The sequence below is a fragment of the Eschrichtius robustus genome, chromosome 4 (assembly GCF_028021215.1).
Source record: "Eschrichtius robustus isolate mEscRob2 chromosome 4, mEscRob2.pri, whole genome shotgun sequence".
NCBI lineage: Eukaryota > Metazoa > Chordata > Mammalia > Artiodactyla > Eschrichtiidae > Eschrichtius > Eschrichtius robustus.
Genome location: NC_090827.1, coordinates 126,831,433 through 126,856,810, shown reverse-complemented (window position 1 = coordinate 126,856,810; position 25,378 = coordinate 126,831,433). Strand labels below are relative to the sequence as shown.

Sequence of the window (25,378 nt, the reverse complement as noted above, 5' to 3'; positions counted from 1 at the left end):
ATCATATAGTATTTGTGTTTCTCTGTTTACCTTATTTCACTTAGCAGAATGCCCGCGAAGTCCATCCATTGTTTTAAATAGCAGGATTCTCTCCTTTCTCATGGCTGAATAATATCCCATGACCTCCATGTCTTTGGGGTCAGTTACTGGAAGATTATTGTGATCCTTTGGTGTTTCCTTGATTTTTCACGTTCTTTGAAGTCTTGCATCTCCGTCTTCACATTTGAAGTAGTAATCACCTCCTCCAGTCTTTAGTAACTGACTTTGGGAGAGAAATACCTTCCTTCAGCCCTGCTAGAGATTCTGAGGTTTTCTCAGCCCTTCTTAAATACACTTTCTCCACACTTCTTCTCTCTTTTGAGAGAGTTCTTAATTGTATGCCTTCTCTTGATCCTGTAACGTACCAGGATGGCTTCTGACAGTCTCCCTTTTGCTTTCCCAGGGGTGGAGCTAAAGCTGAAATTTGTAGTCTCTTAATAGGCCACCAAGTCTGCCTGGCTCCCTGCGCATGTTCATTAGCTGTCTGCCGAGGCTCTTGCTGCCCTTGGAGGGTGCACTGAGAGCCGGCCACAGGGTAGAAGTGTGTGTGGGTGAGGCGTGCAGGGCTCTGGGGTTTCCTGTAGGCCATGTGGGGGAATCTGCAGACAGGCATGCCCAGAGGCTTCTGGATGGGCTTCCTGATGGAGTCTGAGAAGCAGTTAGTAGGATCCACAACCTTTGAATCCCTCTGAGAGCCTTATCTGCCGCTCTCCCAGCCTCTTCCCACCTCCCAGTCATACAGCTCATGGCTCAGGATCCTGGATGGAGTGAGAGACACGTAGCCCTCTTTGGCGGCATCCTGCGTAGCTGAGGAAGCTGGGTGCTCCTTCACCAGCTTTCACTTTCCCCTCAGGAGGAATCATGGGTTGAGAAAATGTCTCTTGGCCCTGAACTATGCTGTCTTGGGGGAAAGATGATGTGAGGTAAACTCAAACTCTTCCTCTTACCCTCTCCAATGCATCCAAACTCATTTTTTTTTTTTCTCTCTAACGGTGATGTGTTGGAATTTCTCCACTGGAATCTGGACTTCCACAAGGGCTCTCTCATCAATGGGTGATTGTCTAAGACAGTGTTCTCCAGGGACCCCTGGACCGAATCCAAGAGGGGCCGGACTCAGTTCATAGGCCACTGCAGGGACCACAGCTGGGACTGAGGCCTGTATGCCTATTACTCTCCCCCCACCAACACACAAACACACACACACACACACACACACACACACACACAGGTGGGATAGACTCCTTCTGTGTCCCTTGGCGTGTGATGCTGGATCCCACAGCTCTCTCAAAGGCACTTTGGTCCATGGATGTATGCCAGATTGTTATTGTTTGAAGGAAAGACACAAATAAGGGGCATCTTATTCAGCCACATTGCTGACATCACTGCTGGAGATTGATTATCTTAATATCACTCGAATCTATTTAATTTCTCTCCTTTCCCGTGGCCACTGGCCAGGTCATCATTATCTCCCAATCATATGCCTAGAAAAACCTCCTAAATGACTCCTGACCTCCAATCTTCACCCTTTTTCATAAAGCACTCAGGATATATTTCCTAAAATGCATATCTGACTCTCTCTCACCCCTACGCAAAATCTGTCAGTGTTTCTCCATTGTTCTTAGGATTAAAGCCCAAACCCTTCAAGAATTTAAAAGATTGATATGACTGGTCTTTTCTTTTCTCTTGCTACCTTACCCCTTTGCATGGACTACATTGCACTTTTAGTTTCTGGAATGTAAACTTTCACCAACACAGTTCCTTCTTCTAACACATGACCTCAGCCTCATGTCACCCACTCCTACTCCAATCCATTCTCTCACCTGAGGTGTCCCTAACTCATCAGTTTTCAGATCTTAGCTCCAAGGTTCTTTTTTTTTTTTCAAGAAGCCTTCCACAAGTCTTAGATCAATGCCCAACTGCCTGCATCTGTGTGATGTCGTAGAGCAGGGAATTTCCACATCACATTGTATTATAATCTGCTATGTTCTTTTCTATATCAACACTTAATCCTAGACTCCTTTAGGCAAAAACATATTCATATTATATTTCCAGTTCCTAATAGACTGGCACTTAGTAGGCATTTAATAAATATTTGTCAATTGCTTGATTGTTTGAATAAATAAAAATTACTTTTTTTCCCCCTGAAAACTGTTGAACTCTGATACTGTTAGTGCAGCTTACACCAATCACTAATGGACATGTTTTCTCTACCCAGGGGCTGAACTGCCCGTGATTATTCGCAGGGTTATGAATTTGTGCTTCAATGGCTTTTATGTGGCATCATTGCAACATGGTTGGAAAGGATATTTGATGTCTTGAAAAGAGAGTAGTGCTAAGTAGCTCAGATGGAAAGCAGCTTTGGTAGTTTGCCTTTGTGTAAAATGGTAGATCTTTTTTCAAAATCAGGGCATTCTAAAAGGCAATTACTGTCACATCTAAAACCTCAGTTCTGACTTAACTATTAAAGCAAGACAAAACACAAATATATGCAATAACAATATGGTTGTGAGCGTGTGTTGCCTTTTAATGACTTAGGCCTGTATTAATGTACAAGAAAAATGGAGAGCTAAGCTCCTACACACTGAAATAGAGCAGGAGCCTTCTGTTCTCTGTTAGAACAGCTGCCCTATTTCCGGCTGCTTTGACGAAATCACTGCCCAACTTCTTTATTCAGGAGGATCAGTGTTTACACTCTAGTTGGTCTTGAATCAAAACAGTTCTGATTTGTTAATAATTCACTAACCAAATATTATGACTGAAAAACTGGGACACTGGTAAATAATCAGATGCAGAATGGAACTTCTGTTGCATTTAGTCTGATAATGGAAATGGAAAACACAAATAAAAAAATGTAATTTAGCCGTTCATTGTATCCTGTTAAATGCCAGCTGTTTTCAGGGATTGAGGATAGAATGTTTTGGTTTTCCCCTCACATTTTTAGAATATGGGAATAATTGGAAAGCAATTAAGATATTTCACATTTTCTACTAGCAAAAGAAGTGTATGGTACCAAGGATTCATTTGTTTCTTCAATAAATATTTGTTGTGCGCCTAGTATTGCCAAACTTCTTACAAACCCTGAGGAGATAGCAGCAGTAGAGTGTCTAGACACAGGGAGTTTACATTCTAACACGGGAGTGAGGAAACAATAAATAACCAAACAAATACATAATATGACAAGCGGTGAGTGCCTTTAGGGGCAAGGGAGAGGGCTGGAGGCGCTCTTTGATTTAGGGTGCATAGGGGTAAAGCAAAGCAGACCTCAGTTCATGGCACTACTACCCTTGAGTCCTGTCTGTAAAATCTCCTCATGGCACTTTTTGAAATGAAACAAAGGATTCCATTTAACAATCTCCTCCTATACTGATTTTTAACTGCAGCTGTCAGAGGTGATTCTGGGGGATAAAATTTGCATTTATTAAGAAATTACATGAAGACTACAAAAGAGCTTCATATATTAGGTATCAAACTTAGTGATTTTTACTCTGGTGTAAATATACCCAACGTTTTCTGTTTTGACTAGAAATCACAGTAATTATTATAAGCACCATATATGCAGTTATTTCAGCAGAACAAAGAAACACCGACTTTACTTCTAAAAGATATATATATACTAATTTAAAATTATATTTGATATGTTAACTACTCCATAGTTACCTTAATTGAATGTGCATAATGATGATAAATTTTATACAATGTTTTTCATTTTACAAAATATTTTGGAATTCCCCAACTCATTGGAGCATCACGTAGAACTGTAAAGTAAGGTATTGTTTCCATTTACAGTAGAAAAGTCAGAGATTCAGAGAAATAATTGATATGGTAAGGCAGAGACAGTCCTCAAACCCAGGCATTCTGGTTCCAAATTTCACATTGCTACTGTCCCACTGTGTGCAAACCAAACCAATGTGAATTATAACAGCAACCCAAAGTCCTTTCTCTATATTTTCTGACTTATGCAATAGAGGCTCCCAGGATAATATTTTAATTACTAACTCTTTTGTTTTTTAAACTGTTTGATTAGCATTATTTTCTTCATTAAACCTGCTCCAAATTAAAAACAAAGGTTTAGTTTGGGTTTTTCTGTTTGTTTGTTTTTTACACACCCAAGAAAAGTCTTCCTTTTAATAGTCAAGGGTGTGGGGTATTAAAACATCAACTAAGAATAGTAATTAATTATAAATGCCTGTGGTGATGCACATCTTACATGAAACCACATTGAAAGTCACGTGGAGCAAAAGAGCTCCCTCTGCTTAGTGGTTTAGTTTCACTTAAGTTTCCTGAGTGGTTGAATCAATAGATTCAGTAGAGTTCAGTTTACTCAGTAGAGATTTAAAGCCATGAACTAAATCATTCCTACTTTTTTCCTGTCCATCTGCCCTACAGATGGTGAGATATGTTTTATTTTGGAGCTATTCTTTGCTTCTCTTTCTTCCTTTTGTTCTCTTCCTTCCTGCCCACCTGCCTTCTTCCCTCCCTCCATGCTTCCCTCCCTTCCTTCGTTCCTTTCTTCCTTCTTTCTTTCCATTCTTTATTCCTTTCTTCTTCTTCTCCTCTTTTTCTTTCTCCTTCTAAGAGTAGTTCTTAGAGAGATATATCTTGAAGGGTCTGTTAAAATCAAACATGTTTCTTTAAGATTGGAAGGTTGGGGTTACTTTTAATTTCTATAACACATTTATATTAAGAAATATGTTAATCTTTGCAAATGAAATAACCATTTCTCTCTTCAGTAGGAATTATCTTGAAATGTTCAGAGTCAGTAATCAGTTGAAATGTATGTGTGTAGAAATATAAATATTGAAATATTGACTTTTATTTCTTATACTTCTAAAAAATTTTAATACATAAGTGAAATTTTATGTTGGATCAATTCTAGGAAAAGTACACAAAGAAATGTTAGTTTTAACCTAATATTGTTACAAATAAAATCTACCAGGTAATTAAAATGATAGAAGGAGAAAAAGCAGGAAACAGACGTTAGATGAACTTGCTGCCAAAGTCTCTGGCAGAACACTGGATGTGAGAGAGCACTGATTCTGAACTCGCATGCCCAACTTTGAGCACTGATTTGCTAGGATTTCCTCTATAGTCTCAGAAAGATCACTTAAACCCTTTGATCTTCATTTCCTTTTCTTTAAAAATTAGGATGAGTTCTTAGTACCTAATCAATACAACAAAAATGAACATAAAATCCCATGGCAAAGTTATTAAATAAATTCACATTAAGAGTCAACAACATCATGTGTTTAAAAAAAGATCAATCATTGACCAATCATTCAATATATGATACATTTTTAAAAAAATAAACTTGTATATCTCAATAGTGAATTCCAATCTAATGATGGGTTTTAGATTGAGTGGCAGAGTAATATAATTATATTAGGTTTGGGCAAGTATTCCTTACTTTTGGCATCTGAGGACATAGATGTATGCATATACCAACTTATTAGTTGCCCAGGACCAAAACGTAGTACCTGGGGGGCCTCTAATTATTTCACAACAATTATGTCATTGGTGTTTAAATCTGGAAATGTACCAGCATACAAATTGGTAATGTTAAGCATAATCTGACTCTTAGTATCTTTTGTGTGGTTCCAGCCTATATTCAGAACAAATGAAGACATAAAATTGCCTTTTATAGGAAAATTACGAGTATGAGGCCAAAGCACATAAGATGAGCCATCAAAGATGCCTTCCCCTTATTTCTGTCTGTCTTCACATTTTATGAGAACTAAAAGCCTCATCAATAATTTAACAAACTAATGGACATATTTTTAGACACAATGGACTCTTTCTGAAAAGAGGTACACTGACAGGGCCACAGAGGCAAAAATGGAAACTAACTGCTAATATTTAATGTTTATCTTGAAAAGTTCTGTGCTGTGTCATGAGCACAGGGCAAGCTGCCTTAAAACAGAGTACAGCTCTTCTTGCTCTGCAAAGCTATTGTTTCTGTATTTGTTATAATAATGTGTTTTTCCTATGAGCTATGTATCCAACAACTCTGTAAATGATTTCATTTTTAAAGGCACTATAAGGCACAGAACTGATATCCAAATATTTAATGTGTACTTTAAATAAGAACACATGCTCTAAAAAGATTTTAAATTCTAATTTAAGATACTATACTTGATATTCTGGTTATGGATATTAATTTCCATACAATTTACAATGACATTGTGCTTGTCATACAAGTAGGAAAAGCCAGAAAACTATTCTGGTATTGGCAGTCTGAAAATATTTTAGCTCAATTTGGAGAGGGTTGATGCTTCATTTTCTGGATAAAATAAAGCCTTTGTTTTTTATTTTATTTTTCCCTTTTTCCTTTATCCTTTCTGCTTAGTAAGAGACGCAAAGTAAAATGCTATACAAAACAATTGTATGATTTGCAATTAAAGACTCAGAAGAACAGCCACTTGCCCACATTTACATAATATTGATACTATCCTGTTTGTCTCTACAACAGGCAGTGCTTTTACCCACATTTAAAGATTATCCTTAGAGTTCCATTATTTTTATGCAATTCCCTATTATCAAGATTTATACATCACTTTATTTAAAACCTCCTTTTTCCTTGGACTATAGACACATCATTAAATGGATTTATTCCACAGGTAACGATCTTCCTAAATTTAGTGCATGCATATTGCATCTGACATTGAGAAATGCTGTTATATATTTTTAATGAATAATTAGACTATGAGAGTGCCTTCAAGATTGGTTTTTAATTTTTACAAGGTAAAAGGAAGAATTTAGATTTGTTTCTTGTTCGGTTATAATGGAGTTGAGAGTGTTGAGAGTTGAGGAAGGGGCATAGGTAGCAGCGTCAATGAAAAGGTGGGGGGCAGCCCAGAGGCCAGCTTGGTGACAGAAGCCCGACCTCGGTGACCCCTCTGGAAGGCCTGCTGCAGGTGGCCTGCTGACATTAGCATTTGATATCTTATTCTTAAACTCATCCATCGAACACGGTGTCATTGCCCATCTTTATCATGCGAGAGGTAAACTGCTGCCGTCCGAATCCATGCAGATCTCTGAGCTGCAATATTTCAAGGTACAGTGGGTTTGCATCTGCAAACCATTTGCACCAATGTAGCACAGTCATACCTTTTCTAGATGGTGCTTTGGGGAGTATTGAGCCAGAATAGTCTTACTGTATCCTTAAGGAAATAATCAAAATAAATAAATAAATAATAGCACAGAATCAGTGGAGGAACATACACTGTCATATAAAAAATAATAGCGGACTTCCCTGGTGGCGCAGTGGTTAAGTATCCGCCTGCCAATGCAGGGCACATGGGTTCAAGCCCTGGTCCGGGAACATCCCACATGCCGCGGAGCAAATAAGCCCGCGTGCCACAACTACTGAGCCTGCGCTCTAGAGCCCGTGAGCTATAGCTACCGAGCCTGTGAGCCACAGCTACTGAGCCCGCGTGCCTGGAGCCCGTGCTCCGCAACAAGAGAAGCCACTGCAATGAGAAGCCTGTGCACCGCAACGAAGAGTAGCCCCCGCTCGCCGCAACTAGAGAAAGCCCACACGCAGCAACGAAGACCCAACGCAGCCAAAAATAAATAAATAGATAAATGATAAAAAACATTAAAAAAATAGTAATAATAATAATAGCAATATACTATGTCTGTGAAAAATTATTTGCAAATATTTCATACTGCATTTCTTTCAACTTCCCTTATTTATGCTTCAAACCACATCCATTCTTAATTTGTCTTATTCTTCCTACACTCTCTGAATAAGTTTTGCTTTTTTTTTTTTTTATAAACAAGCCATGTGGCCAGAAATACTAAAACTAAAATGTTCTGTCTGCACGATAGCTGCCTTTAGCAAGTCAGATATGCAGTTAAGCTGTGCTTGCAGAACCTTTCTTCTGAAAGTGCAGTCAATTGACCATGTGCCAGCACTAATATATTTCTAGCCAGTAAAGCATGTACACATGCTACCCTGTACACAGTGATTTCAACTGTTGTGGCCAGGGTGCTCATCTTTTTTCTCAGCAAAGGAACATTTAAATGCAGAAGCATGCCTCAGCTTAGAACCATGCAACATCTCCAGACCCTGCTTTCTTCCAAAGGTGGATTTTCCGTTTGCCCTGCATCAGTGTTATACTTCCTTCAGAAAGCAAGGCTTGTTCTCTTAAAGAGATTCTGGGTAAATGACTTAGAATTAGTGGGCCACAAAATCATTTAGAAACATTATGGCAATACCCTAACAAAATGGTATACATCTGCCCATGATATAAAAATAATTTTTACAGTATTCTTCAAGTAGTATTTTTATTTACAGTTTTGTCCGATTTTAGACACTTACAGGTGCCTTAAAGTTCTATCTTAAAATAACAGTGCTAGAGAGCAGGTGGCAGATTTCTAGGACGTTATTGTATTTCTTCAGGCATTCAGGCACTAGCCTGGTTTTTCAGTCCCAAGAAACTATAATTATCACGGAGAACACTGCTTACACTGTCTTATTTCTTAATTACAGTAGCAACATGAGATAAATGCATACTTATTGGGATCAAATGCATATTATTTGGTGGTGATTACAAAGAAGTTCTCATGACAAAAATTGCAATTATATGGTCATCAAGTACTGATACTATGTTATGTTCTAAAAACTCTATAATTAAGTCCTGCCAAGAGGGCACTTCCTATTTGAAAAAAAGAAAAAGAGCTTAAGAGTGAGAGAGAGTTTGCCCAATGTAAAAATCAGTGACATAGTTACCCTGAGCCTGTTCAAATGATTCCACATGAATCTTAAGATCATTGTATCAGCTAGCATTTGAGGGCTTTAATTTAAATTTCTATCTAAACAAGCTAAGTAAAGAATATTCTTTAAAATAGCTTTTCTCTTTTTTTGACCTTTAGAATGAAAAGCTTTGAATATACCCCGGGGGGGGGGGGGGCGGGAATGGACTGGATATATGATAGGAGTGATACTGCCTTCAAAGATAAATTTGCAGTCTGTCAGTAAAATTCTTTTCAAATATTATAATTCGTTGTCTGAAAAGTTTTCATGTAAGATTCCAAAAATAATTTATGTTCTGTCATTCTGATTTAAAAAAATGACTTTAAGTTGCCAAGATAATACTTACATAAATTTTCCACTTTCTTCTATAAATAGATATTCTTTGTCTTTTATTTTCAAAATGGCAAATGGAAAACGATGGATTTCAAACTCTATACATAAAACTATTTGGGTGAAGGTTTCAGATATATCATGTGTCAGATTTGCCTAGGTTTTAAATTCTGCTCTGCCATTGACTAGATGTGAGACTTGAACAAATTATTTCACTGTGCCTCAGTTTCTTCATCTGTAGAAGGGAACAATAACTGTACCTACCTTGTAAGATTGTTGTGAGGACTTAATCATTTCATACATGTAAAGGGCTTAGATTTATGCCTAGCACATAGTAAGCGCTATATACTTTTTAGGTGATATTTATGGGGAATAGGCCAAGTTCTCCCACCCTCTTCCCCACCTTCAACCTTGGTGAGGAGTATCTTTAATCATCTTAATGGGCTTTCCTCAGAGGATCCTTTTCAGCATTCTAGTAAAGGGCATTCCATGAACCTGATACCTTTGACTTACACTACCTTATCAGAGTGTTGTTTTTTTTAATTCTTGTGCAAACTAATGCTCTATTACTTTTTTCTTCTAGTTTTATTGAGATATAATTGACATGCAACAGTGTATAAGTTTAAGGTGTACAGCACAATGATCTGACTTAACATACATTATGAAATGATGACCACAATAAGTTTAGTGACCATCCATCATTTTATATAGATACAGAATTAAAGAAATTAGAAAAGAAATATTGTCTCCTCATGATGAGAACTTAGGATTTCCTCTCTTACCAACTTTCATACATAACATAGAGCAGCGCTCGTTATCTTTATCGTATTGTACATCACATCCCTCATAGTTATTTAGCTTGTAACTGGAAGGTTGTACCTTTTGACTGCCTTCATCCAATTCCCCCTCCCCCAGTACCCACTCCCCGCCACCGGCTCTGGTAGCCACAGATCTGATCTCCTTTTCTATGAGTTTGTATATTTGTTTGTTTGTTTGTTTTTTGAGGTAAAATTGGCCTACCACACTACATTAGTTCCTGGTTCACAACATATTGATTCATTATTTCTATACATTTAAAAATGACCACATGATAAGTCTAGTTACCATCTATCACCATACAAAAATATTAAATATTTATTGACTGTATTGCCCACACTGTACGTTTCATACTCATGAGTCATTAGACCACAGAAAAAACAAACAAACAAGTTTTCTTGCGTTTGATTTCATTTCAACCTGTATACATATCTATACCAAAAAAGGTCTGCAACAGTTTTTCAATTTTAGAACTGGTCTAATTCTGGTTCTTCTCTAGGTTGGGAGTTATTAGATTATTGGATTTGATAGTTCTGATTCCACAATGGGGGAAAAAACTGGTATGTAAAGTAATACTATACTTTTAATGAGCAGTGAGGGGATGCCAATCCCAATTTCAATTTTTATTTTAAGAGTGAGCTTAAGAGTGACTTTGGAATAGAAATCAAATGTGTGGCTCTCTACCTGTATTAGTCTTTGCAAGCTGCCATAATAAGACACCACAGACCGGGTGGTTTAAACAACGGACATTTATTTTCTCACAGTTCTGGAGGCTAGAAGTCCGTGATCGAGGTGCCAGAAAATTCAGTTTCCGGTGAGACTTCTCTTCCTGACTTAAAGACAGCTGCCCTCTGGCTGTGTTCTCAATTGGCCTCTTTTCTGCGCATTGCAGGGTGAGGGATAGAGACAGAAAGAGACAGAGAGAGAGGGAGAGAGAGAAAGAGAGAGGGAGGGAATGCACTGTGGTGTCTGTTTCTTTTCTTATAAGGACATCAGACCTATCAGATTAGGGTCCCACCCTTATGACTTCATTTAAGCTTAAGTACCGCCTTAAAGAACCTATCTTTGAATACAGTCACATTGGGAGTTACGGTTTCAACATATGAATATGGGTGCAGTGCACACAATTCTGTCCATAACACCCCACCTGAAATGATAATTGTACTTCTCATGAAATTCAGTGTTTAGGTGAGGTACTTCCTAGAGCGTCTATGCCACTTTTGAGCATATGCATATGATATTTACGGTCATTTTTATTTTATTTTTCAGATCAGCATTTTCATGACTCATTTGTCAAACTACGGGAATGACCGCCTAGGGCTGTACACCTTTGTGAACTTGGCCAACTTCGCGCAGAGCTGGACCAACCTGAAATTGCAAACTCTGCCTCCAGTGCAACTAGCCCACAAGTACTTTGAGCTCTTCCCTGAGCAGAAAGACCCTCTCTGGCAGGTAACACTGCACGTTCTCTCCTGGGCTGAAAGAAAAGAAACTAGCAATTTGTGAGTGCTGAGTTTGTGTTAGGAGCTCTGCTGGAGATACTAAAACTGTCATTTAATGCAAACTTCTTTTTTATCCAATAGTTTCATTCTCTTCAATAATATTTTTTATTTGTTTTATGGATTAAGTGTTCTCATTTTGGATTTGTTTTTCTGGGATTTTGTTAGTTGGTCAGTCAGTTTGGAAGTTTTGCATTGAGGATGTTGTTTTATTGTTGTTTTTTTCTCAGAGCGAATCACTTTGACTTGCATTTAGTGTGGGCACTAACTAGCAGTAAAATGGTTAAGCATTGGGTATCTAGGAAGATAGAAACCAAGGACCACCTTATCTAAGAGTGTAGAACTAGACCTCTGTGTGTGTACAACACAGAGAGTCTAAATAAAAAAGGGAAAAGCAATTTTTACTTCATGCTCATACAGGTTCTGTCTTTAAGATGTCTTCGTGCGGTTTTTTTTTTAATCTAATCTTTTGCTAGGATCATATCTATTAATAAAGAAGGAATTGTCAGTTTTAGGATTGCTTTTATGAATAATTCAACTTTATGTGGGAGCTACTGAGCCTCAGTGCATGAAAATGTAAATGAGCTGCTTCTTACCATTTATCTAGGAAAATGCCACCTTCCACTTTCTCGGTTCTTTATGCATCAGATTACATTGACCCTCACAATCAATAAGCTGGCTGCAGAGAGCAGATCACATGGGCTCCTGCTAAGTAGTCAGCAGAGGGCTAGCATCCTCGTTAATGAGAAATCACTGCAAAACAGACTTTTTACCATCCTCTCTCCCTCTCCTGTGTTTCTATTCCATAATTCGTGTTACATGCCCCTCTGTGTCTATATGGTCAGGAATTCATCCACCATATGTTTATTGAGCATCTACTATGTATAAGGCAAGGCTAGTTGCTCTTGAGAATGCAAAGAAGAACAAAATGCAATATTTTCTCTCAAAGTCAGCAGAACATTTCCTTGTTATTCTTATTCACTGCTATATATTTCAAAATGTGTTTTAAAACTGCTACAGTAAGTCATACTTTATTTTGATGATTTATTCAGCAGCTTGACCAGCTATATGTTTGGTGTATATATTAAGTAGATGAATAAATAGATAAAGACATAGTTCTTGTAGTGTATATAGTCACACCACGTAGATGCTGAATTTCATAAAGGCAAAGCTTTGTCTCCCATAAGTGGTAGTTACTCAGAAGTGCGCACATACTTATAAAATTGATAAATCATTGATAGTAAATCAATTCTTTTTTCACACATGTTTATTTATAAGATATCTACAATTCATGGTTACAGTAACAATAAAAAGTAAGCAACTTAACAAATGTGGCAGACAGATGATCAAAATATGAGTCAATGGCCCCAAGCTCTACTCTTTCTTTTCCTTCATAAAAAAAAAATGCTTTTTTTTTATGAAGAATTTGTATTTCTTAATATTGTGTGAGTTTTTTAAAAATAAAGAATTGTATTTATTGATATTTTTGGTATCAGTGACACTGTTCATTTTATTAGGGAATGAATATAATCAAAGACATGCCAGCTCCAATAAGATTTGGTTAATGTGATGATTTTAATTTTATTTTATTTTACTTTATTTGTTTTTTGTTAATTTTTATTGGAGTATAGTTGCTTTACAATGTTGTGTTAGTTTCTTGCTGTACAGCAAAGTGAATCAGTCATACATATACATATATCCACTCTTTTTTAGATTTCCTTCCCGTTTAGGTCACCACAGAGCATCGAGTAGAGTTCCCTGTGCTGTACAGTAGGTTCTCATTATGATGATTTTAAATATGATGATCGAATGCTTGTTAAATATGAAATACTGTGCTAGTTGATTGGGGGTATAAATGAAAATTAGAATGAGAAAGTAGAATTATTCCTTGAGAACTACGTTACTTTGGAAGACATGAGAACATATACATACACAAATAAAACATTTGTGAGTGTGACTATTTTAATTTTGAATAGCATCATAGAGGTAAATTCCTAGGGAGTTCTTAATAAATGATATAATTAATCAGAAGAGGCTTCAGAGAGTTCACAGATTTTTGTTATTGTTGTCATATATATGTCTATTATCAAAACAGCTTATTATAAGAGTATTTAAGTAACACTCGAGTAAATGTTTACTAAAAAGACTCCTGTTTTATCACATGAATTATATCCTTTATATGGTTTCTTTTTTTAAATTTATTCATTTTATTTATTCTTTTTTTTTTTCTTTCTTTCTTTTTGGCTGTGTTGTGTCTTCGTTGTGGTGTGTGGGCTTCTCACTGTGGAGGCTTCTCTTGTTGCAGAGCACGGGCTCTAGGCGCGTGGGCTTCAGTAGTTGTGACACGTGTGCTCAGTAGTTGTGGTGCACGGGCTTAGTTGATCCACGGCATGTGGGATCTTCCCGGACCAGGGCTCGAACCCGTGTCCCCCGCATTGGCAGGCGGATTCTTAACCACTGCGCCACCAGGGAAGCCCTATATGGTTTCTTTTGACTGAAAAATAAAGTTGCAAACATTTCCCATTAACAAAAGTGCCATAGGGTTTCCCTGGTGGCACAGTGGTTGAGAATCTGCCTGCCAATGCAGGGGACACGGGTTCGAGCCTGGTCCAGGAAGATCCCATATGCCGCAGAGAAACTAGGCCCGTGAGCCACAACTACTGAGCCTGCGTGTCTGGAGCTTGTGCTCCGCACAAGAGAGGCCACGATAGTGAGAGGCCTGTGCACCGCAATGAAGAGTGGCCCCCGCTCGCCGCAACTAGAGAAAGCCCTCGCACAGAAACGAAGACCCAACACAGCCAAAAATAACAAAAATAAAAAATAAAAAAATGCCATATATTCTCAAATATATATAAGAAAGAAAACAAGGAATAGAAAGCAAAATAGCAGTTAAGCTGAACAGGGAATTATTCACATACATGAGATTTTGAGAACAGTAGACTTACTGAAGCAAATCTGATAAACTTTGCCAGTCATAAAGGGTGTCAGAAAAGTGCAAATGATCAAGTAAAGATAAAGTGCATAATACTTTTGAGTTCCTTTCCCTGGTGGTTTTCTCCTCTTCTCATATTTGTATTTATAACATCAAGTAAAACAGCTAAAGGCGTTATCATCGTGTCCTTTATACAACATGAATTTAGTTTTACAAAAAACACTTAAGCATAACCAACACTAATTAAATGTTTTATAGTCCATTCATCACAACCCTACAGAGTTAGCATCGATTAATATTATGTGTCCCTGCCATTGCTATACATTCTCTAAATTAAATGTCGCAGGTACTTTATTGTATTTATAAACATGCCTTTTTATTTAGTGCATTTCACTTTTAAAAAGTTATCTTTCCTTAGATTTTCAATTCACACTTTTTTATTACCACAAATAAAAAGAAAATGTGCAAAATGATAATCTTAACATCTATTTAATTTCCTTTGGTTCCTTATGTAAATTTTCATTAGCACCAACTACCATATATGTGAAAACTGCTTTGTCACCTAATTAAAAAGTGCAATATGAATATCTGTCAATGGACAGCATGGTAAGTACAATGCAGAATGTATGTGCTCCCTGGACTCACTGGAAGTGGAGTCTTTCGGAGTTGTTTAACATGAGAGTATGTGCTGAGGACACACACGGACCTCTATCCCTAGAGTACATCCTCCTCAGTGTAGCCCCTGTTGTGTAAGATTCTTAAAATTATACTCATGGGTTTCTGTTAATTCATGTCCCTTTTTGTTTGGGTAGAATAATCACTACAAAGCATAAAAGAATAAGGTTTCCTCTTTTTTTTTTTTTTTTTTGACTCTTATTATAGAAACCAAAACCACAACATGGAGGCAGTTGGAAGGTCAGACTCTTGCACATTCACTAATCAATGCTTTTAAGCTCTCAAGCTGTCAGGTTAGCTCAGTCTCAATCTTCAGTCAGTCACTCCAGAGTCTCACTATCAATAAACATGCCAAGCGTGATGTGGATTCCTGCTTGCCCGTGTGACCAAGAGTACGCTCAAAGAGCTGCAGTTTCTCTCTTTCCAGGCCAGTGTCTCCAGGATTAAAGAAGCAGGGAAGTAAAGCCACAGTGTGCTGACCTTAGGGAGTTAGCACCTTAGTTGATTCTAGCTGTGAAATCATCCAACTCCAGCTTAGAGATGATGAGATTTGAATGTCTGTGACATAAACAAATCACAAGGTCTAGTGACATACACACTGTAGATTCTATTAGTTTGTGTCTATTGAAGGAATGCTGACGCAGAGAATTACAGATTGTAAGAAGAGGAGAAGTTAGGGACATCTAGACCAACTTACTCATTTTAGACACCTAAGGAGGTGAAATGTCTTGTTCTAAGTCACGTGGCTTATTAGGGACAAGTCAGGACTAAAGCTCAAGTTGCCTTATTTCTAATCCAGTGTAGTCCCAACCACACCAAGATGGTAGTTTGACATTTAGAAAAATAAATCTACTTCCACCATCGACTGTCTGTGTAGAATGAAATATCAGGAATACCTTGTGACTTCTGAAGAATCTGATGGGGTATTCAGTGTGAGTTTTTGCAACCTATGCTTCTGAAGTACCTACATAATAAAAAGAAAGGTCTTTGCCTTCATGTAATTTACAAACCATAATAGCTTCTGGTTATGTGAACAAAATGACATCAAAAATTTGTCTTCATATTTTTTCCTCTCTTTTCCACCCTATACCTTATTTATTCCTCTATTATTGCACTTACCTTATGGTATTGCAGTCACTTGTGCTTGTCATACACCAGCTCATGCAAACCTTAAGGAGTGAGACTGTGTTTATTCATTCATGTTTGCAACCTAGAACGTAGCATAGTACCATAGCTACTGTCATTAAAATCTCACGAATGGAGAAGCAAAAGCAGAGGGATGTGTGTGCCCAAGGAACAGTAACAGTGGCACACTTGTTTCCTGGGGAAGAGTAGGCATGCAATGGGACATAACCTTGAGGAGTACATACAAGCCAGTCAGGAAAGCTTTGAGAACTACCAGAGCAATTTGGGTTTGATAGGCAACAAGGAGCAACTATCTGTGTGTTCTGAAGATGAGAGTGAAATAATTATTTTAAGTGTTGGCCAAAAAGATTATACCGGAAGCTTTTGTTTCCATGACAGGTAAGAACAGGGAGGAGCTAAAGTTAGGATAATAATCTAGCTATGAGAGAGGGAAGCCCTAAATAGTTTCATGGCTGTGGAAAAAAGCGAGACCTTCCGAGAAGTGTTAGAAATTGTTTGTGGGTGAGATGCTGAGATTAAAGGAACTCTGATACGTAAGTAATTATTACCCCCACAGCTGGGGAAATAAGAGTTCTATAATTTCATATTCTTCACTTCCATTTTTTCATCCTTTAGCCTTTCCAGTGAAATAGCCAGAACGGTTTTTATCATTTCACAGAGTCAGAGCAGAGGTACAGACTTCATCATCATCTGACATATTTTTCCTATTTATCACCATGTGGTTACATTTCTCTTCTTAACTCAGAATAGTATTTAAACCTTTCAGGAATGCTTCCCAAATACTCAGGTAATTCCTCACAATTTTAATTCTTTAATTTACAAGAAAGCACTTTACTGTTTTGATTACACAAGGCTGTCAGACATTCTGACATCCAGAAATGGTGACATAAGTCATGGATTTTCCTTTTCCCATCAATCAGTTGCAAATATGATCTTGTCAGGTGTCAAATTCTCCACACAAGTAACTTACTGAGGTTTCGTCATGGAAAAACTACTTGCAGGTAGCTCATAAAATAAAATAAAATAAAATATAAATTGTTATAATACTTTCATACTTTATGAATCAAAATCATCATAAAATAAGTATATTTTGAACCCTAATCCAAGTATAACAATAAAAAACTGAATTTTTTGTGTGTGCCCTACAGAAATGTCTGATAACTTTAATGTCATACTAAAAATGTCATACTATGAGTGAATACATTATATGAGACCAACCTATTAATAAGAGTTTAAAAATACAGTTTCTTTCATTGAGTTGGTTATCCAGATTCCCTGACAGGGTATTCTTAAAACAGCAAGTAATAATATAAGGTATTGTATGTGAGAGTGTGCAGTTATCTGTCTGAAGATACTCAGAGCTACAGAGTAAACTTGTCACCTTCTCCTGGGGTCAGTTTTACTTTTGAGACTATTTCATGGGAAAATACAAATAGTATACATTTTTTGAAATAAAGGTGGTATAATATGGTGAAGAATGCATAGGGGTTTAGGATAAATCAGAGGTAGTTTGTGCTTAGAGCAACTCTTGTGGCACTGTTACCCCAGATCCACACATGAACCACAGGCCCCTTTTACCCACTTCCACCCCCAGAGGTTGGCATTTATGTGCCTCTGTAATCAGAGTACTTTGGTAGAAAAGTCCAAGTATGAATCAGACTATCAAGTGCTACAGGAGTTCTGTGGAGAGAGCATTCATTACGGATCAGTGCACGCAGAAAGGAAAGGTGTTTCCAAGGAGCTGAAGGACTCCCTAGCTTACGTGGTGTGCAGGTAGAGTCGAGTCTTTGTAAGGATGGTGTGTGTCTCAGAGTTTCTCCATACGGATTTGCTGATTGAAACACTGAGAATACACATCCCTAACCTATTAAAATTCCTCATCGGTAAGACATGTACACGGCAAAAGTAATAAGCAGAAGAAAATTTAAAACAACACATCTGGAGAGTAGGAAGCAGAAGAATTTAAAAAGGAAAACAAAAACACCTTTCCTAGCATTCTCCATTAAACAGTGAGGTCAGAACAGCAGAAAGCAAGCAGGGGGAATAGAGAGAAAACCAGTAACCTGGAAATGTTTCTAATTAACAAAATAATCCTTCTACCATGAGCACTGGGCGTTTTTAATGTTTCAGCTATTAAGGTCTAGAGATCTCCTCGTTATCTGGAAAAGGCACATGACTTGAAAGGGGATAATCAGAATAACTGATAATTCCATGGTGTTCTTCTCAGAGAAGGATGTGTAGAAGCAGTGAGCAGAGCAGATTCTTAGTAGAGAAAAGGCAGGTAGGTTGGAATAACCAGATCTAATGAGAACCAAAGTTATCTTCATGTCTTCTATAAAAATATGAACTTCAGGATAAGGTCAGTAGTGTGATTTTTTTTTTTTTGTTTTAGTATGTGTTCTTAGCTTGATTGTGAATTTGAAATTTTTACTTAGAGAGGGAAAATCTGAGTGCTCATACTCTTCTACGTAACATGATGTCATCAGAATTTACTGCCCTTACTAAGTCTGGTTCATAACCTCAGGGAATCTCCTGTCCACTTTGCTGATGTCTACTTAAAAGTAAATCTGCCTCACCTCATCATATATTCCATGTACAAAAACCACATGCATCCCCTTTACCTGTGTGAGAGCTAGTTACATGCATTTTCACTACACTGACACTGTTATCATATACACTGCCCAAAGCAGTTTTAACTGCGAATATTTTCAAAGTTTCAATATATCTATAATGCTAGATACTAAAAACAGTAAATTACTTTGTGTAACAGTTTCAGATATGTGGGGAACAATCAGATAGGGATATAATTGCTTTGTAACTTTCTGACCTTTAGAATTAAAACCTTAACAATGGAGCAAAGTATGAAAGTGCATGCAAATGTATCCTTTTTTTTTTTCATAATCATTGCAGGAGCCTCTCTCTCTCTCTCTTTCTGTCTCATATACACACACACAAACACACACACACACACACACACACACACACACACACACAATTTAACTGCAGAGACAATCCCAGCTTTGGATTTCAAATCTGAAACTAATGTGCTGTGTCACCTTCAGCACGACCTAAATAAAACACCTTGCATCTCAGCTTCCTCAGCTATAAAGAAAGGATAATAATATCTGTCTTGCCAGGTTGCTTTGAGGATTAGAAATAATCTTTGTCAAGCAAGTGCCTGGAATATAGAAGGTGATCTATATTAAAACTTAGATATTATGTTAGCTGTTATTCAGACCATATAAGGAAAGTCAGAGTAGGAAAAGTCTAAACAAACATTTTCAGAATATAAAATAGGAAATGCAAACATCCTGTTATTAAAGTTGTGATTAAACAGATACAAGGGAAAACATGCTAAGAAGAGACATAAAAGACGAAATATGGGCACCTGGATAGCCCTAAAACAGCATAAAATAGAAGGAATGCAGTTTTAAAAAAAGTCTGCCTAGGGACTTCCCTGGTGGTGCAGTGGTTAAGAATCCACCTGCCAGTGCAGGGGACATGGGTTCAAGCTCTGGTCCGGGAAGATCCCACATGCCGCAGAGCAACTAAGCCCGTGCGCCACAACTACTGAGCCTGAGCTCTAGAGCCCACGAGCCACAACTACTGAGCCCACGCACCAAAACTACTGAAGCCCACGTGCCTATAGCCTGTGCTCTGCAACAAGAGAAGACACCACAATGAGAAGCCCGCACACCACAACGAAGAGTAGCCCCCACACACAGCAACTAGAGAAAGCCCGTGTGCAGCAACAAAGACCCAGTGCAGCCAAAAATAAATTAATTAATTAACTTTTTAAAAAAATCCTGCCTAGATTGACGTATACAAATGCCACCAATTATAAGCTACCTAGTGGAAAAACTGAAGTAATGTAAATTGTATAGTTAATAATAAAAACATTTGGAACAGCAAGTATTATAACATCCTAGCATCCAGGTAATTTTATTTGATAGTTCACTCCTATCAGTATAACTTCCTGGGAAAGTACAACTAAAATAACTAGTGTCTTTGTCTACCAAAACAAGTGTTTATCCATGTTCAGTGTGTTAAAGTCAAAAGGAAACTCTTTCCAAATTTCATCAATCTGCCTATTTCTGTGATAGTTTTTTTTTTTTTTTTTTTGCTGCGTTGGGTCTTCGTTGCTGTACGGGGGCTTTCTCTAGTTGCGGTGAGTGGGAGCTACTCTTCGTTGTGGAGCACGGGATCTAGGCACACAGGCTTCAGTAGTTGCAGCATGTGGGCTCAGTAGTTGCAGAACGTGGGCCCTAGAGCACACGGGCTTCAGTAGTTGTGGCGCAGGGCTCAGTAGCTGTGGCACACGGGCTTAGCTGCTCCACGGCATGTGGGATCTTCCTGGACTAGTGATCGAACCCCTGTCCCCTGCATTGGCAGGTGGATTCTTAACCACTGCGCTACCAGGGAAGTCCTGTGAGAGTTTTATTTCGCCAGTTTTGCATGCAGAAATTTGAATGGCAAAAACATGTGCATTGCAATAAAGAATAAAATTGGTCTAGTTGAACCTACAGAACGAAGAGAGGTCTCACAAAAGGCTTTGACTTTCAACAGTGGCACTGAATAATTGATCAGTTTGCTCATCCACTTTGCTGAGCATATAGAAACCATCTGAGCAAATGAACTGAACAGCTACTCTGAGATTTGTTCTTTGTTGAGTTATATATGGGGAATAGGTAATGGAAACTGCTTTCCTATGGCTTAATATCTAAAATACAGTGGAAAAGCAAAATTCTTTGCAAATGAAGCAGTTAAATGATAATATGAGGAAAATAATTTTTAAGTTCTAAAGTGATGGTGTGAGTAAATGGCAAGACCTAGCTTCTGGGACCACCATGAAGGACATCACTGGCAACTGTGAATGATTTTTTTGTGGATGTTTGAGAAGTAAAATACTTACACAGTTCATGTTATGTTAGTTTTTAAACATATATCAAAATCTGCCTATGCTTGTTACTAAATGTTTATGGTGCCTGTCCCAAGGCAGTTAATCGATCCTTCAGTCCATAATTATCAAGCACGTCTTATGTATTAGATTGTAGCAATCAAGAAGACAGAGGTCAGGCTTCCCTGGTGGCGCAGTGGTTAAGAATCCGCCTGCCAATGCAGGGGACACGGGTTTGAGCCCTGATCCAGAAGGATCCCACATGCCATGGAGCAACTGAGCCCGTGTGCTGCAACTACTGAGCCTGCTCTCTAGAGCCCACGAGCCACAACTACTGAGCCCACGTGCCACAACTACTGAAGCCCACGTGTCTAGAGCCCATGCTCCACAACAAGAGAAGCCACCACAATGAGAAGCCCAATCGCTGCAACTAGAGAAAGCCCATGAGCAGCAATGAAGACCCAAAGCAGCCAAAAATAAATAAATAAATAAATAAATAAATAAATAAATAAATAAATAAATAAATAAAATCTATAAAAAAAAAAGACAAGAGGTCTTCTCTTCAGAGCACTTACATTCTAGTTGAATATAATTATTATAGATACAACTATACTATTAGTTTTCATATTATATACTATTACTAGAAACACATCCTTGAATAAAATAATTTCAGGTACTGAAATGCAGTGAAGAAAATATGGCAGGAAGCTGTTATAGAGAGACAGGAACGAGACGAAGTGCTTTGGCTCCGCTCACCAGGGAAGACATCTCATGTGGGGTGATATTTGAATTGAGCCCTGAAGGACGACAAGTGCTAAAACAATGAATTGGATGAGTTGCAGTAGCCATATAGCAAGAATACCCAGAAATAAACTGAATTAGGATTATATAGGAGTCTTTGGGTCATCTGGTAAGACAGCCCATAGCTTCCGGTTTGCCTGAAGAAACTCCAAGCCATTTCCTTATCGGGCATCCCAGAAGTCTAGCCATCTGGCTGTGAGGAGGGGCACCTCAGGTGCTGGTGCTTCTGACAAGCACCAGGAAGTTAGTTCTCATCTTGCAGATGGATATCTGCAAGAAACCAATCCATCAGCAAGAGTAATCTCTTTCTGCTGCTCCAACTGCCTAACTAATCTAGGCAAAGGAAAGAAAAAAGTTAATGTGGGATTACAGAATAAGCACTTTCTTTTATAGAGCACGATTTAATCATTTTAAATATATTAACTCATTTAATATATTTATGCAATATATTTATATTTATGCATATGTAGACCTATATGCAAGGTAGATAATATCAATCATTATTTTTTTTGTAGGAATCTGAGGTCCAGAGAGTTTAGGAAAATTCCTTAAGACACAGACAGTCTCCCTCCTGAGCTCACTGTCTTAGCAACTGGACTATGCTGCCCCTGCAAAATAAATAGGGAAGGTTGATGGCGGATATTAGCTTCAGCAGGAAGAACTGGCAAGATTTTGACTGTATTGTGGGGGAAAAAATAAGAGCATTGCACAGAAAGATAAATAATTCAAAGATTCAGGTGCAGGTATATCTATAGTGGTGAATACAGTAGAACTGAAGCTTTAGGTTGGTGTTGGCAGTTGTTAATTCAGAGTAGTGCTACTCAAAGTGTGGTCCACAAACAGGCTTGAATTATTTGTTGCTGATTCGCCATGAGACAAGAAGTTTGTGCCAACATATAAACAATCTATACCACTAAGCAGCTGGTTGCATCGTCCGGAATCTTCTTTTTTTCCTGTAGCAGGATGTTCTTGTTTAAGCATGCAGTTCAGTAATTCACATTCTGACACATGTTTTTTTTTTTTACCTTCTCGCAAAGTGCTTTGAAACACATTGAGTGAGAGTATAGGCAATGTTGCTATAATGATGACATTCCAAAACTACACTGGCTAAATAAAGTAGAAATGTATTTCCCCCTCATACAACTGTCTAAAAATGGGCAAGCAGTCTACAAGAGTTAGATAGCTCTGTTCCACATGATTATCCAGGGCCCCAGGTTGGCAGGTGTTCGACATATGTATGGCTTCCACCTCTGAGCCCAAGGCACATGCTGCAATTGTAGCCATTTTACAGCTGGCAGTTAGTAGGAAAGGAAAAATCTAGGGAGAGCGACTTTATCCTTAAGAAGATACTTTACATCCTTTTGGCTCACTTTCCGTAAACTGAAATGATTCATAGGAAGAAAGCTAAATTCAAGAGACACTGGGAAATATAGTCTGTAGCTGAGAACCCAGAGACTGAACAAGAGGATACTCTGTTACTGAAGGAAGAAAAGGAGACAAGATAGTTTAGCCTTCTGTGCTCTAGTGAAAATTATGTTTAGAGAGTTAAGCTGAAGCTAGACCATAGAGGATTGGCGATTGAACACTGAATAAAAGATTGCAGAAAACAGAGACACCAGTAAAAATAAAATAAAATTCCATTTTTATGTAAAATAAGGAATGTTGAGTTTATTGGCTTGTAATTAACTCCTTTTATCACAGTTTCTATAGATGAATTCATCAAGAAATCCAAGATGTATAGCCTAACCTTTTGCAAGGCTAATTCTCACACAATGCATACATAACTGGTCTCTTTATATTGCACTCTGTTCTTCTTCCAACGGAAGATGGTAATGGAAAATGCACTGGGATCAATTCTGAGATAGGGCTCTGGTTCAATGATTTATTGAGGAAACGGTTTCAGGAAAAGCTTATAAGGGAAAATGTAGAACAGGAAAAAGCAGAGCATGGATGTGGTCTTAGGAAAAGTCTGGATCCTTGACTGGATCTGCAGGGAGAGAGCTAATTACACAAGTTGTCTCACCTTGAAGCAAGCTGGTCAGGCTTGTACACCCCTGTATCAGTCAGTCACTGGACACGGGCCACCTCTGGAGTGTCGGGAGGGGATGCACGACTTTCTGTCCGGTAGCTCCTATTGGCCAAGGGCAATACTCAATCTCCCCAGCTGGGGGCGGAAGTGGGGTGGGAATGGGGATAAGATGTTGCATTGGCCAGAGATAGGGTTTTTCCTTCAGTGGAGGAAAGAGCACTCAGTCCGCCACACACCCCTGTCCATACCTTGTACCACATAGCTATACTTGCTTCTCATATTGCACTGATTCACCCAGGAACAACTTTCCCACAATTGTGAGCATTATTCCTGGGGAAACCTATAAGAGGAAGGTCACTAGGAGAAACTGCAACCTTGTTCCTGCAGTTGGCTCCAAAGCTGAAACCAGTGCACAGTTTCTCCCACCTCTATCCCCTATTCGAGATTTCCCCCACCTGTGGTTAGCACTTCTGCTGGTCTAGATGGCTGGCCTTGTGGGTCAGGTACAGTCTCAGGACCAACTGCAGTAGCAACAGTTCTAGTTTGTCTCACTAATTCTTTTCTTGTAAACTTCCCTAGGAATTATGACAGAGGAAGGCTGTGCCTGGATAAAGATAACTTAATTTGTGAAGCAAGGGGTGTACTATGGTAGACTCTGATCTGGTGCCCAGCCCAACCCTAATCAGGCTGTGGTGGCTCTGCTTTCTCAATTATTAAAATTGGGCGCGGAAGTATCAACAAGTAACCTAGTGCATTATTTGAGTGCCAAAGATATTTCTCCCTGTATAATAGCTGTTCTACATCTCATGATGATCAGAGTCAATTGTCCCTATCAGGATGGTAACTCATTTCCATGTCTGATGGTCTCCTGGCACAAGAAATCCAAAGTGAATGGGTACAAGCTGCAACTTTAAGTGTGGCGATCCTCCTCCTGGGCCTCCTGGTGGAAGCATCTCTCCTCTGGGAACCAGAACTCCTAGACCAATAGACCTTAAAGTTGTGGAGATGGAAAGCACAAATTCTCTAATTAAGCCATTAGAAATGATGGTGAATGGGTCCACTCCTACATCTACTCCTTAATTCCTAGACACAGCTACACTACCTTTTGGAGACACAGCACCAACCAATAGCTTTTGATTTAAGAAGTACAGTGTATCTCCAAGCTGGTACTTCAACTGTATCTTTCATGCAGTCTTTCACCACTCTATCAGGCCAGCAGGTCTGGATAGTGAGGCATGATAGGACCAGTGACTCCCAAGGGCATAAGCCTACTATCACACTTCCTTTGTCAAGAGTGGTCCCTTTACCTGAAGCAATATTATGTGAGATACCATGTCAATGAGTCAGACACTGCATGAGGCCTTGCATAGTGATGATGGCTAAGGCTATGTAAGCAGAGAAGGTAAATTCATACTCTGAATATGTGTCAGATGGGATCAGGATGAGTCAGTGCCCTTTT

General features: G+C 38.5%; 1 protein-coding gene across 2 annotated transcripts in view; it reads left to right on the top strand.

Annotated features, from left to right (window-relative positions):
- Nucleotides 1-25,378, top strand: part of LOC137763860 (bifunctional heparan sulfate N-deacetylase/N-sulfotransferase 4) — a 234,218-nt gene that overhangs the window by 174,794 nt on the left and 34,046 nt on the right. For both annotated transcript variants that reach the window (XM_068542321.1, XM_068542320.1), the window contains exon 6: nucleotides 11,210-11,392. In XM_068542321.1, coding sequence (XP_068398422.1) covers nucleotides 11,210-11,392 — 183 coding nt within the window. The remainder of the gene's footprint in view (nucleotides 1-11,209; nucleotides 11,393-25,378) is intronic.